Here is a 14,904-nt window from a genome sequence, read left to right on the forward strand (position 1 = left end):
GTAGCGGTTCTGACTCTCGCCTTGTAATCAGAGGGTCGTGTGTTCGAATCCCACCATGGCCTAGCGTCCTTTGGCAAGGCGTCAATCCACAATTTGCCACTCTCCACCCAGGTGTTAAATGGGTACCCGGGAGGATGCGAAAGCCTATGTAGTATGCCTAGCAATTGAGTCTTGGAACTGTTCTTGGAATGCTCCCCAGGGAGTGGAGAAGGTTCATACATTGTATGCGGGCATGCAAGGATCCGATGACCGGGGTAATAATATCTGTAAAGCGCTTAGAGATGTCGTTCCAATGTGTTGAGGGATATATAAATGCGGAATATTATGATTTTTTTTTTACAAAGTCCTAAATTATTATATCTCAAGCCAAGATGTTACATCCGCCAAGTAAAATCTGAAAGAACAGTGGACGCCATCCTCTTCGACTCATTTCTTATTCTGTCAGCTTTTATCTAGTAGGAGATTTACCTCTCTTGATTATGTCCAATTAGTGTCTTTTCAATAAGTACATGGATCTTCATACCACGAACTTCACAGTAGAAGGGCAACTGGTATATCTACATTCTCCATCCTTCCTACCTTCAACAGAATAACCAACAGTTCTCGATATATGTGCGTGTGTTACAACCATTTTTATTCAAATGATTTGGTTAGTGTCACTGCTTTAGGTTTTATGGAGTTTAAATTGATCGTATGTCAGCTTTAAAGCAACGCGGATAGAAGAAGGATTTCAATAAAAATTTTGCACACATGAAAATATTACAGCGTTGACGAGTCACGTTAAACAGTACATGTCGACATGGTAAATTTATCACAAGTAAATGTTTGAATAGAATTTCAGATCGGTTTCACAAAAATAGAGTGTTGAGTTGAAAATATACGTTCATTTTGCAAAGAGTTATATACTAGTAACCAATAATTGATTTTGGTGATGGTTATGAAACAAAATCCCTAATTGATCAAAAGCGAGAGTCGAATCCGAACAATTCTTGGGGACTTGACCTCATTGTGGAACCAACGAACTTGAATTTTGTGGGACAGTCTGACACAAAATATTGAGAGTGTAGGCCTATAATATCCGAGGCTAGAACTCACGCTTAGTTTGAGTTCTGAGTGCCTTAAATTTGATGTTTTTTCCTGAACTAAAAAAATGTTTTAATAAACGCAAAAACAATAAAGAACAAAATAATGATGGTTGGGCGAGAATCTATCGAGAAATAACAAAGTTTATTACATTGGAAGAGATCAACAAGATTTTTTCAAAACACGATAAAGAAAAGTATGTTGATGAAAATAAAACTCTTTGATTAATAGCATACGTGCCATTCTATTACGTTGTTCTAAAAACTTGCGTCAATGACATCATTGACTATTTCCAAGTTAGTGTTACTGTGCTTACCATTTGGTTACAATTGCATTATTATGCAGATGAGAATGTGTATTGGTACCATTATGCTGGTGATAGCCAAGGGGAAGATCAATGCGGTATTCATTATTTTGGCCGGTATTTTGGTCATTTTTTATACACGACCAAATAAAATTAAACAAGGTTCTTGATGCTAAAAAGCAAATTATATCGCCACCTGCGCCCAAATAAAAATCTGTCATAATTTCCCTCAAACATTGACTAAACTTGCTTAAGAGTTTCAACCCTTAAAATGGACTTGATTTTATCCTCTCTCTTAAGGAATGACACAAGATGAATCCCTATTCATCGCACGATTTTAATTGTGTGCAATACTGAGCCCCAAAGATGGGCGCATGATTCTTTTTTCCCCGACCCGCCCTGTTGATAATACTTTTTCACAAAATCACTATGAGGTTTATTTTTTTCTTATACATTTACAACAGTATGTTAAATTTACAGGTGAATCCATTATGTTCGATATGGTCCAGTTAATCTGCTACCCAATTTGAGGGCATGTACTTTCAATGCAAAATAAAACTGACGGAATTTTGTTTAGACTACCATATCGGTTATTTTAGATGGACCATTATAGATGGACAAAAGTTGAGAATGATATGCTTACAAATCTGGCAGTTCCTCTGCTCTTCACCTTTATACTATATGTAAGAGTGTTTTTAACAAAATAAATAAATTGAATGTCAGGCGCTAACTATTCAGTGAGTGATTTTGAATGTGTATCATAAGGAGAATTAAAGCACGCATTTTTATAAAATCTTGTGGATTTTCTGTCGTGTTAATTGTCTATTTTTTGCTATTTCCTGATTTTCAGTTGCAAGTCTTCCCCATTATTATGACTAATCAAAATATCGGCAAATTATCATTAGAAACATGAATATCAGAGAGCCACTTCTGCTCAGTTTGTTTTAAAAAAAAGGAAGAAGAAGAGAAGGCCAACATGAGGTGTGGGGCATGATACTTTTGAGTGCCTTTAAAGACATATATATATTTGTTTAAAGGGCAAGTCCACTCCAACAAAAAGTTGATTTGAATAAATAAAGAAAAATCAAACTAGCATAGTGCTGAAATTCATCAAAATCTGATGTAAAATAAAAAAGCTATGACAAGTTTCTCCTATTTTTCACAAAACGGTGATATGCACAACTAGGTGACTCAGTCGATGATGACCATCACTCACTATTTATATTTTGTTTTTTATTGTTTGAATTATACAATATTTCATTTTTTACAGACTTGAAAATAAGGACCAACTTGACTGAAACATATAAAATTAAACACTGCTAATTCCACATGTTCAGGGAGGGAATAATCGTTGTATCACTTGACAATGAGGAGAAAATTTGAGCATTTCATATTTCATGTAATAAAATACAAAATAAATAGTGAGTTGATGACATCATAGTCTCCTCATTTTGCATACCAGCCAGGATGTGCATATAACTGTTTTGTGAAATTAAGCGAAATTTTAAAATGTCATATGCAGTGTTATGCTTGTCCTTTAAGAAAAGTTGTCAAAATGACGTTTCTCAAAGATGCCGTGATCATAAAGGCTTCATGAGGTCTCTATCAGTTGACGCCGAAACAACTGTCCACACTGACTTCTTTGGCATGCAGGGTGCATCAAATTGATTGCACCTAAGGAATTGATACAATATAAACAGCAGTTTGAATTAAGTCCCAATTAAATGAATTGTTCCTTACATAATGAATGAACGTTTTATTCTTATTCCATAAAACAGTTTCATTTTTCATTAAATTTTTACGCATAATTACAGTTTAACTGTTTTCTGAAATGGGAATTAAGTTTACAATGCGACGAATCAAATAAAGCAATATTCTTGACATTCTTTGACATTTTTCAGTCATGAACAGCTCATTCTCTGTTGGTAATTCAGTAAATGTCTGTATTATTTTCATGTATACCCAGCAATATCTTGAGAATAATTATTACTGACATAGATCCTCAACCAGGCAATAATACATGCCGCATACATTCGTATTTTCGAAGGTTGATCGTAATTCCGAAGGTTCGTTAGTCGGAAAACGTAATGATTAACGAACCTTATTTCGTTTTCGGACTAACGAACATTCGGAACAACTAACCTTATTTCGTTTTCGGATTAACGAACCTTCGGAACAACGAATCTTATTTTGTTTTAGGATTAACGAACCTTCTGAACATCGAACCTTATTTCGTGTTCGGATTATCGAACCTTCGGAATTACGAACCTTCGAAATTACGCCACAAATGTTTGGATTAACGAAACCTTTTACATTTTCGGATTAACGAACATCGAGGTATAGGCAATTTACGTGTTTCGGAATTACGAACCTTCGGAATTACGAAGTGTAACCAATACAAGCAAGCCAAATGTTAATCCAAATGTTTGGTACAGTACCAAATGTTTGGTACAGTACAAACAAATTGACTCAAATAATTGCAACATCATTATTTATGAATGTGTCAATTTTTAAGGCGCGGGCCATTTTTAACACCCTTAGAAAAATGAGTGTTGGCACAAGCACGCACTTTTTTTGAGGGGGTATAAGACTGTGAAATTAGTGCTCTTCCCCTCTAATGGACATATAAATACCCGATGGCACCACTCCTAGCTGCCCCTGTAGACCTAATTTTGAACTGTCCACTTTTCAAAAGAATAAAGAGACTCTTCTAAGCCGTAAGACTTGATTAAGATAACTTAAATTTTAAAAAAAGACTGACTTGCATGATGCGCTCCAAGCGCTGTTTCCAGCCGTCAGGGGTATAGATCTGAATACTAACGAGACTAAACCAAAGGTCTAAAGGAGTCTGTACTTCATAGAGCACAAATGAAATGAATTTGTTACCGTCATCTCAGGGGCCTTGTAACCGGGCGGGGCGGGGGGGGGTGGGCTTCTTACAAAAATGCCATCTGATTGTGATTTTTTTGCTTGGCTAGCCGGACCCCCGGCCCCGGCCACTTACGCGGCTCCATCTTACCCCACATCTTTTCAATTTGCCTCTGAATGATGGTTTCGAAGATAATTATAAGGGTAAGTACTATCCCCATTTATTTTTACCCGCCCTATCTCCAAGAAAATTTAAACTGTTATTATTATTTCTTATATTATTTTTAAAAGTCTGAACTGAGAAAATGGAAATACCTTGACGTACAAAATGCAACAAGTCTAGGTCTATATTAGTAACCCGTCAATAATTGATATCTGACGTCACGAGGGTGTCGCGTGCCGTCCACGCGTCCTTCTGGTAGAACAATGATGATTTCCCAAGCTATCAGAGAGGAATTTCTAATTAGAATACGTGACGTCACAAAGATACCAAACCCGATCGTGAGACAATGGGATGTAATATTGACAATATCTGTCTACGGAAACTAAATTTTTTTAAAATAATAGCTCATTTAAGAGTAAAGCATGATTGAATACAGAATGACCCTGGTTAAAAGGAATTTAGTTGCACATAATATTTTTGCTCTCTCTCAGTGCCCATAAATGGACACTACAAGACTCCCTTTGTTCAAAAGCCTCAAGCTGAGAAAATGCATTTCGGACGTGCGCCCTCTCTCGTCATTGTAAATAAAGGCTTGTCGATGAGTCACAAAAATAACCCTGGATCGTGAATTTGTTTTGGACCATGGTCATGTTTTGACTCGCCTGCGCCTGAAAATGTAATCTTTTCTTCTGAATGTTCGACGAATTCAAGGAGTAGATAAATTAGAAACATATTCATAGCTTAAAGTGAGTATATCTTTTATTGTATCTGTTCTACGCGAGCGCATATGCAGATAATTAAAAATGCAAGTTTGGGTTTTACTTCAGTCCCGTATGCAGTTATCCATGTCTGTAAATCATGTTATGAGTATGATGATTTTTATTTTTGCTATAAATGAGATTGTTACTGATTTTGTAGGCCTAAGGTTGTTTTTTCTTTGTTTTTTTAGAGAGAGCATGTGCTTGTACTTGTGAAATGATATTTGGTAGTAGAAACGTATGATGGGGTTACCATACGTGTATTTTGCGCATATTTTTTTAAATTATAATTTGTGTCTTGTGAATGTGAAGTTGATTTTCAATAAAAAAATTCTCACAGACACAGTTCACACAAAATTGATCAAAATCATAAATTCTAGATGGAAGGCAAGATCCAAAAGTCAAATTTGCTTGACAGAATTGTAAAGTAGGTCAAGGGTTACGCTCGTATGGCGATCGACTCGGACTAGTGCGTGCTCGGCTTAAAAAGTGTTGTGAAAGTATGACCTCAATTTGCGCATGATCGCTTTGCAAAGCATTAGAAACAAAATCAAGCAGACAAAGGGATGATAATTATATCAGATTGAGGTTCTGCCATAAAATTGGAGGGTATCAGATTTTGAGTTTTCTGCTTGCAAACTGGCAATTTTTTTATGCTTGTCGAGAAAATCAGATTTTCTCAGAGTGGACAAAAGGTAACAGAATTTGCTGATGTTTTGCCAATATTTCACAAATTGAGACCTTACCTACAAAAGATAATGATACTGAGTAATTTTGGGTCGCTTTTTCTGTTGGTGATATCAGTTTTTCAAGATATTAATTAGATATCTAGAGATATTCAACCATGCGCAAAATTAGGTAGTAAGCATAATTGGACCAAAACAAAAATACAATCATTGAGTCAAATAATAATCATGTGTATTTCTGTGGTACAAATATTGAATATTAATGTAACATGACCGTTTGTACTCTTGTAAAATCATAAACTCAGTCTCCTATGCTCTCCTGTACAATCAATCTCCTAGGCTCTCCTTTAATTAAACTAAAATTATTAAACTGAAGATAGGGTGAACACAGAATAAATTAGAAGTTAACAAGATGAAGTCCAGATCAGCACTGACTTTACTTTCCAATCTTATCTTCTGCCAATGTACCCACATTGGATAATCATAGAAATCAACCAATCAAATACAAGGAAAATGGTCTGAACTATAAAATGAACTAACCCTATTTGAAAATAAGAACCAATCAGAGAATAGAGAAGGGTGATCATGAGTTAAACTGAATCCTAATGAGAATTAAACAATAAGACCATGTGGAGTGGAAAGCTAATGGAAAACCAGGAAGCATGACTGAGGGGAAACTGAATGAATGAATGAAATGCAATGAACCTGTGTTGCTATGTGAGATGTATTGTGGAGATGGAATGAAAGATGAGATCATGACAATGTATGTGGATTGAGAGGATGGAAAGAAGGATGAGATGAGTAGGAATGGAAATAAACAAGTTGAATGTAAACAATAAAGTATGGAAAGCCAAATGTAAGAGTACAGATTAAAATAAAACCAGCAAAATTTACTGTTACATTAATGTCATAAAAAATAGAATTGAACAAAAATATGGTTGAATAAAGTGCCCACATATCAAACACTTAGCATAATTGGACCAAAACAAAAATGCAATCTTTGAATCAAACAAATATCGTGTATTTCTGTAGTTCAAATGTTGAATATTAATGTCATAAAAAATAAAATTGAAAAAATATGCGAAACAAATATTATTTACTTACGACCAGAAGCTTGTTTTTTGCCAAATATTGAATGCAATTGGTTTATAGGTAACTGTCTATTAAACTTTCTCTGGTATAAGGGGTGTGGTGATGCTCTGTGCAGTGACTGGGGCTGGTAGTATGAGTCATACTTATAACTTTTGTTCCTTTTAGTTAGCTGATGTCACTGAGGGTTGGTCTTTCATGGTCAGGGTTTAGGAGTTAATGGGGGGTTTGGGATTCTAAGATGACATTGGTGGAGTTTGTAAACAAGCGAAGGTGAATGATTGAGTGTATAACAGGAAGTTGAACTACTTAGTACTCAAGAGTATTTGGGTAACTCTGGAGGTTTGCAAAAAAAATGAGCTGTGGAGCCCTATATGCTGTCAGTGCATGCAATAATGTGTCAAGCAGAAGGTTTAGGAAACCCTGACAATATTATTTCATAAGTACATGTATCACTTCATGTTTCACAATAAGTAAAAAATTACTAGTTTAGTCACCATTATCACAGCAAGAAAGCAACCAATTGGTTTCAAAGTTTTTGGTGATTCATGTCTAACGTAAAAGTTTGCAAAATTATTATTACAGCATTAGCTGCATGATAAAAATATTTTAGCCCCTGAATGAAGTTAGACAGTAACTTTAATGTCCTACACAACAGCATTGATAAAAGAAAACATGGTAAACAGGAATTTTTGTGTGATCCCTGGGTAATTAAAACTGAACCTAATACATTGTACATGTATATCCCAATCCAACAAAATGAAGTTGCCCAATTTTTTTTTTGTAATAAAGATTGAAATTGACTTGTCATGCCATCACCATTTAATTATTTATTCTTGTTGTTTCTTTGCTAGGAATAGAGATGATTGCAAACTGCATGTAGTCAACCAGACAAGATGTTTTCTGTTAGGATTGTGACCCTCAACTACTACCAGACATCCCCCATTGAAGATTTGGATGTTACCTTTTCAGAATTCAGGGGGTCAGAGGTCAAACAGGTCCCAGTCATCAGGGTCTTTGGTTCAACTCCATCTGGTAAGTAGGCATATCCCCTCCCCCATTGTTACTCATGTAACAATTCATCTCATCAATTATGACAAATGGTTCTTCTGTAACGAGATACATGTGTAGAAGTGAAGAGTTCACAAGCAGTTAACAGTAAGAATACAGTTTGCAGTTGATTTAGTGAAATTGAATAATCATGATTTTCATTCAATTTTCAAACTTTTTATATCTTACTGTATATACGAAAGGAAGTTTGAGAAACCAAAAGCTTTAAAACACATTTCGTACACATGCCGCTCCATTGAATTTGTCAATTGCTTTTCAACTTGTTTATGATGTGAATTCTTCAAATGAAAGTGTTGATACAGAGGAATGAACAACAGCATTTGTCTGTATGTTGTGGAAAAGTTGTCACACTTTGAGAATCTTAGAAAAATTTATTGGCTTAACCACAAGGCTTCTTCAATGTGAGGGTCTCTCTGTGTGAATCATTTGAAAAAATATTTTAGAATTTATTTTTCATCTGCTTAACTGAATCAAATTGTGTCCTACAGGCCAGAAGACATGTCTTCATGTCCATGGAGTCTTTCCTTACATCTACATCCCGTATGATGGCAGCCAGCCTACTGACCGCTACCTCCATCAGATGGCCAGTAGTCTTGACACTGCCCTGCAGGTGGCTCAAGGGAAGGCTTCGTCCTCTGTCCAGCATGTCTTCAAGATCTCACTTGTTTCAGGAATGTAAGTTGCATTGCCTCCATGTCATGGTGATACTGCTGATATCAGGGGGATGTTTCACAAAACTTTAAGTTTGACTATAAGTCATGCATGTGTCAATGTGCGATTGACGTGCAGTTTTTAGTCAGACTTCAGTCTTTGTGAAACACTTTCATGAATGCTTAAGCAGAGAAGTTAAACCAACATACTACATGTGCAATTTATTTACATGCATCTCAATAGCATATGATTTATAACTTGAATTTTATTGGATATTGCAGGAAGATTAGATTCCATGTGTAGTGAAATGTAATGACTGTGAATACTCAAGGATTCTATCACTGTAACATAGTGAAAGTTGAATATGCAAATGATCTTGTCTATTTGTTAAAGCTACCTGTCAGTCAGGATTTAAAGGACTGTTTTAGTTTGGTCGATTTTTTCGAAGAGATTGGGATGTTTATTAGGAAGTTCATCTGTATGACAGTGCATCAGATTGTAATACTTCGGTATAGCTGCGAAATATCTGTAATATTTAGCTGCACTAATGTCAATTATTCAAGTAGGTTTTTGTTTAAATTTTACGATATAACATGAAAAAATCCTACAAATATTTCCAATAATGTATTCCAAATGTGATTTAATATCTTTACAGACCTCTTTATGGATACCACAAATCAGAGAGGCAATTTTTGAAAATCTATTTCTACAATCCTGCTGTCAGGAGAAGGTATGTACAGTACATGTAGACAATCATTCTATTACTTCATCTTCAAGAACACATATCATGATTGTTAATTTATGCTTATCTTTTCGAATGAGGTGTTTGATTTTCTTACTATTGTTTCTTCAAGTCTTCTGGTATGTATGAAAACCAGATACTCTCAGATCTTACAGTGCCACATTGCAAGGGTGTTTTAGGTCTATCTTGGGGTTTGGGGCTATTCTTCAGAAAAGTCATATACATTCTAACCTCAGTTTTCATGTCCTGTATCTCTTGTGAAATTGAAGACTAGAAAATAAATAGAGCAAATAGTACATGTATATTCAGAAGGAAAAACATAATACACTACAGGAACAAGATCATGGAGGGTCTTTATTTTCAAATTGCAAAAAAAATATTCCATAATCATAGAAAAGAGTGATAATACAGCCGTGATGATATTCATATTTTATGGAGTGCCTTTATATTATTCATTGTCTTCATCAGTATTTCTATTATAATTTGCAATTTGCATGACATGATCAAATCTTGTTCATAAAAGAATGGAATCATAGAAAAGAATGATAGAACATCATACAGCCCAGATCCGGATTTTAACCACAAACCTTGGCTTGCATGACCAGTACTCTATCAATCTTTTTGCTCTTATTTATTATGATATCATATTGTATAGATTGATTCATTATAGAGGTGTATTCTTAAACTGAAATTTGTATATAACTTTATTTTCATTGCCTGCCTTTATGGTGTAAATATCTATTCATGACTATTCATCATCATTGTTTTTAAAATATTCATCTAAAGTACATAGCCTTTCTTTCGTATTACAGAGCTGTTGAGCTTCTTCAGAATGGTGCTGTTATGAATAAGATCTTCCAGCCTCATGAATCTCATGTTCCTTTCAATCTCCAGGTAAGACATGTTGAATAATCATTGCTTTAATCAATAATGATAAAGATGATAATATTCATATGATAATGATATTTCTATTTCATAGAGTACCTGATTATTCATGACTAGTTGTAAGCAATCTAAGAAATTTCTCTTTGGTTGGAAATTTAAATTGAGATATCCTCATCTTGATGTTAAGAGGCAATCAATAATCATTATCTTTAAACCTAACTGTAATCCTATGCCCAATCTTAGGCTCAAAGCTAACTCTTAACCTAACCATAACAGAACAAAATAATATGTGTCTTGTACAATCATATGCATGTATGAAGAGAAATGTATACAAGGATTAGATGTAGAATTTTATTTTAGTTTGGTTAGGATTTGACCTAAGTTCATATAAAGTGAAGAGGTTTTTAATATGGTTATGGTGTAACCATATTTAAAACCTCATCACTTATGAACTTACAAACTTGGGTCAAATCCTAACCAAAATCAAATTCTATATCTAATCCTTGCATACATATTCTCAACAACTCTCACCCTTATCCTAATCTCTTCATACATGTATGTTATTGTATAAGACACATATTATTTTGGTCTTTGTTTTAAATTTGATTTTGAAATGATATATTAGTTGTTCATCCATTGTAAGCATAATACATATTTATTTCCTGTCAAATGACAGTTTCTCATTGACTATAACTTGTATGGAATGAACATGCTGAATCTGGCTGCAGTGAAGTTTCGAAAGTCAGAGGAGGTTACAGATTCAGCCAATCAGAAGCCTTCATCACCAAAACCATCTACAAGTAAGAACTTTTGATCAGATAACCCTAATCCACAATCAAATTTAGAAGAGGGGTACATGAGCATTAAAGTGTACCTTCCATATTGCACTGATGTGGGAAGTAATTGATTGTGATTTTTCAGTAAATTAATTGTAGATCTACAGTTGAAATCAATTGAATATATAATTTCACAGGGACCTGGGAGGGTTATAAAGCTTCCTCTTCACGTTTCAATAACATAAACACAGAAGAATCGGACATAGCATTTGTTTACAGGTTTCATAGTCTCTTAACATCAACAGTGTAAAACCCAGAGCTTGATTTATGAAGGTCATCAAAGGCCATTATGATTGATGCCCTATGAACTGGCCTCAATTTCCAATCTCGTCACCCTTTGAAATTGTTATGCCTCCTTCACCCCCCCCCCCCCCCATTCATGCTGTTATAAGGAGATTTACCAATAGAAAGTGGCCTTACCGTAATAAGATTTCAGTGTAAGGACTGTAAACCACAACGTTTCCCCAATTCTCAAGAACTGAATCCATTACGTATTAAATGCAATTCATTTTACCCTGATAATGAGTTCCATTACATCTGCATCTTAACATTCAGGCTTCCAAGACACCAGCCTTCCTGGCGCCCCCACGCCCCTGAGGCGACGTCATAGCAGTGGTAGTATGAGTATCTGTACCCAGTTTTGGGCGGATGAGAACATCCCATCATCCCAATGGCTAGGGGATGATATCAAGAGACAGAGCAGCTGTGAGCTTGAGGTGGATGGGGTGGCAGCGGATATACTCAATAGGATGGACCTGCAAGGTGAGTGGATTAAGATTGGATTAGGATTTAATGGGATTAATGATGATATGCATCAAATTCCCTTGATGCATTGACCTAGTCTTTCCATATGTTCATGTAGGTGTAGCATTCTTCCAATTCATGTATGCTGGTGTATCACACTCGAAAGATAGGCAGTGGTCCAAATTACGTTTTTCTTTTAGAGTGTGTTTTAATTCAACAGGGATATGTTGTTTTGCAATGATGCAGTGGTTCTTCCTATCAGTGGAGGTTGTGTTTCCAGGATGTCCGAACCCAAGCTTCTCCAGAAACATGGGTTTGATTTACTGTATTGGTAGTAACTTCTTTGGTAAAAATTGTGAACCATAAAAATACAATATCTGAAACAGTTTTTCTGGTCAGAAAGCCTTGTTATAGATGTGCCTGTAAACGGAATCTGTTGCAAAGGTTAAGGCCCTATCTCATCATTCTGTGCAAGCCTTGCGTGTAAATTTCAAGTTACTATGTTGCTACCCGGAGGCCGTTCGCATGTCGCCCGCATTCACAGCATCTGGCACCGATCGCACACGTAGTGTCCTGCACTAGCGCGCAAGTCTGATTTGCCGGTAACTCGCCTGTAATGATTGAGTGGAATGATGTGTCAGGACCTTTGCATTTAAATCTCAGGAAGAGAGATAGAGGAAAAGACCGGCCGTTTCATAAAGCTTTTCGTAAGTTAAGAGCGACTTTAAGAACGACTGGTGATCCTTTCTTTTGGTAAATGGTATACACCATAGGCGATGGTTTAGCACGTAAGAAAGGATCACCAGTCGTTCTTAAAGTCGCTCTTAACTAATGAACAGCTTTATGAAACGGCCCCCGGATGCAATGTTCAAAATGACAATGAAAATTTTAAATGTTGTATTCTGATTGTGAATGTATAAGTCAGTGCTGAGACAAAATATTGTATTCCTATTTTGATTGTACTAGATAATGCTGAGACAAAATATTGTATTCTTATTGTGATTGTACTAGATAATGCTGAGACAAATCCAGGTCTTGTTGGTATCTGGGAGGATGAGAGACAGAGAAGAGAACAACTCAATCAGATGGATCAACTACTACCTCCATCTTCACCAAGTAAATTATCATTTTCATAGCTAAATCTAGAGCCATCTGTCCAAAGAGATTGATCAACTTTGTTACAGTATAGTGTATATGCTTCTCTTCTGTTCTTTATCATATATCGTTATATGTCATCGTGGAATGCATTCAGATTTAAATTGTGAAACTCTTGCATTGTATAGCTATGGCTAAGTTATACTTAAACCCATAGCCTTTTATTAGGAGCGAATAGCACCCTTTTTCACAATATGATTTTTACTCTTTTCTTCAGAGCTTGCCTTGGTCATATTGAATACCATTCAAATGTGGATTGTGAAACTCTCATTCTACAGCTATGGCTTGATTTTAGTTAGATCCAGAGACTTTAATTAGGACAGATTTGCCAACTTGATTATTACATGGTTTATACTCTTTTATCAGTGCTTGCCTTACTATGCATTTACTATTTTTGAACAAGTTCCAATTGGATGGTAAAACTCCAATTCTACAGCTATAGTTCAGTTTAGGGAATGAAGATGTCCTCTTAAACACTTGTCTTCAGGTGTTAGATATTGAAGATATAGTTATTAGTGTTTTCTGCAGTACAGCCAGCTATTCTTGGTCGATATTAATGTTTGTTTTGAATTTATGTTATTCATAACTTCAGAGCGGGGAGAGATCCTACTCTTCAGTGCAGAGGAGAATTGGAGAACAAGATTAGAGGAGATCGTGGAGAAACAAGTTAAAGATCTCCAAGAAATGTAAGTTCATGAATAGTATTATTAAGTTTTCTTTAATTGTAATAAAAGAGGAAGAATCGGTCATAAACAAATGCAGATGAATAAATAGTTGACTCTGTGGACATAAGATGCCATTGGTGATATTTGTAATGAAGTTAATGATGATGTTATAATTTCCTCAATGTGATAAGGAATGATAAAGTGGGAAATATATGATGCTTTTGATGCATGTTGGTTTGTAAGTTTACCAATAAAAGGGATGGTTATCATGATGAAGATGATGTTGGTGAAGATAATAATGATGATGATAATGATGATGATGATAATAATAATAATAGATTTATTAAGCGCATAATAATTAATACTTCATTCTGTATGTGCTTTACAATAAAATATAGTGCACTAAACTTATACCATCTACATGAGCTACAACAATAACTAAAGATGATGATGATGATGATGATCACAACGATTGTGATTATGATGATGGTGGATGTTCTGATGCTGCTGAAAACTAAGTGAATGTAATTATGATGGTGATAATGAGGATTAGAATGGTGATTTTTAGTAGAGAATGTTTAATGGTTTATTTTGAAATTTTAATCATACTTGTAATTTAATACAGCAAATATGCATTCCTTAACTTTGTTTAAAGTTAAATATTCTCTTGTGTGTAGTATAATGCCTGTTTCTTCCATTTTCCTCAGGGAGAGTCAAGTCAACAGTAGTGAGGATGAGCCCATGGACATAGATAATAGTCAGGAGGATATATCACCCTCCCAGCTAAGCATCCCTTGCACCCCTGCCAATGAAGTGGAATATCACTACTCACAAAATCCAGGTAAGAACTTCTCTCATATTTAGATCTCCTTTGAAAAATGTTTTAATCACTTCATGTTTTTAATGATGTTGTGAAAGCCAACAATTGAATGGAAGTGTGGAGGCCATTTGTAAGAAGGTTGTTAAATTTGATATACCTAATACCTCACGTGTCTGTATGCTTAGAAAAAAAATTATATTTTTTTATCTCTTTTCAAATAATGTAAAAAATAAATTTATATGCGAATCTAAAATTATTTGGAAAGCAAATTATCCATGTGTTTTCATTGTTATCTGAGAATAAAAAAAATCCTGACTAAGTTAGAGTATGTGATATCACCCTCTACATTTGCAATCTACATGTAACATCTGTTCCCATTTGTCA

General features: G+C 35.2%; 2 protein-coding genes across 2 annotated transcripts in view; both read left to right on the forward strand.

Moving 5' to 3' along the window:
- The first annotated feature begins 4,992 nt into the window (after positions 1-4,992).
- LOC121412471 (DNA polymerase zeta catalytic subunit-like) lies at positions 4,993-13,725 on the forward strand. The gene is made up of 9 exons (XM_041605284.1): positions 4,993-5,164; positions 7,806-7,986; positions 8,511-8,697; positions 9,329-9,403; positions 10,228-10,309; positions 10,977-11,100; positions 11,692-11,898; positions 12,892-12,996; positions 13,628-13,725. The coding sequence occupies exons 2-9, from the start codon at positions 7,848-7,850 to the stop codon at positions 13,723-13,725; spliced, it is 1,017 nt and encodes a 338-aa protein (XP_041461218.1). The 5' UTR covers positions 4,993-5,164; positions 7,806-7,847.
- Positions 13,726-14,366: 641 nt separating this feature from the next.
- Positions 14,367-14,904, forward strand: part of LOC121413315 — a 40,582-nt gene continuing 40,044 nt past the window's right edge. The window contains exon 1 of the mRNA XM_041606094.1: positions 14,367-14,541. Within this exon, the coding sequence (XP_041462028.1) occupies positions 14,382-14,541 (160 nt within the window). The 5' untranslated portion in view covers positions 14,367-14,381. The remainder of the gene's footprint in view (positions 14,542-14,904) is intronic.

This window comes from Lytechinus variegatus, chromosome 4, assembly GCF_018143015.1.
Source record: "Lytechinus variegatus isolate NC3 chromosome 4, Lvar_3.0, whole genome shotgun sequence".
Taxonomy (NCBI): Eukaryota; Metazoa; Echinodermata; class Echinoidea; order Temnopleuroida; family Toxopneustidae; genus Lytechinus; species Lytechinus variegatus.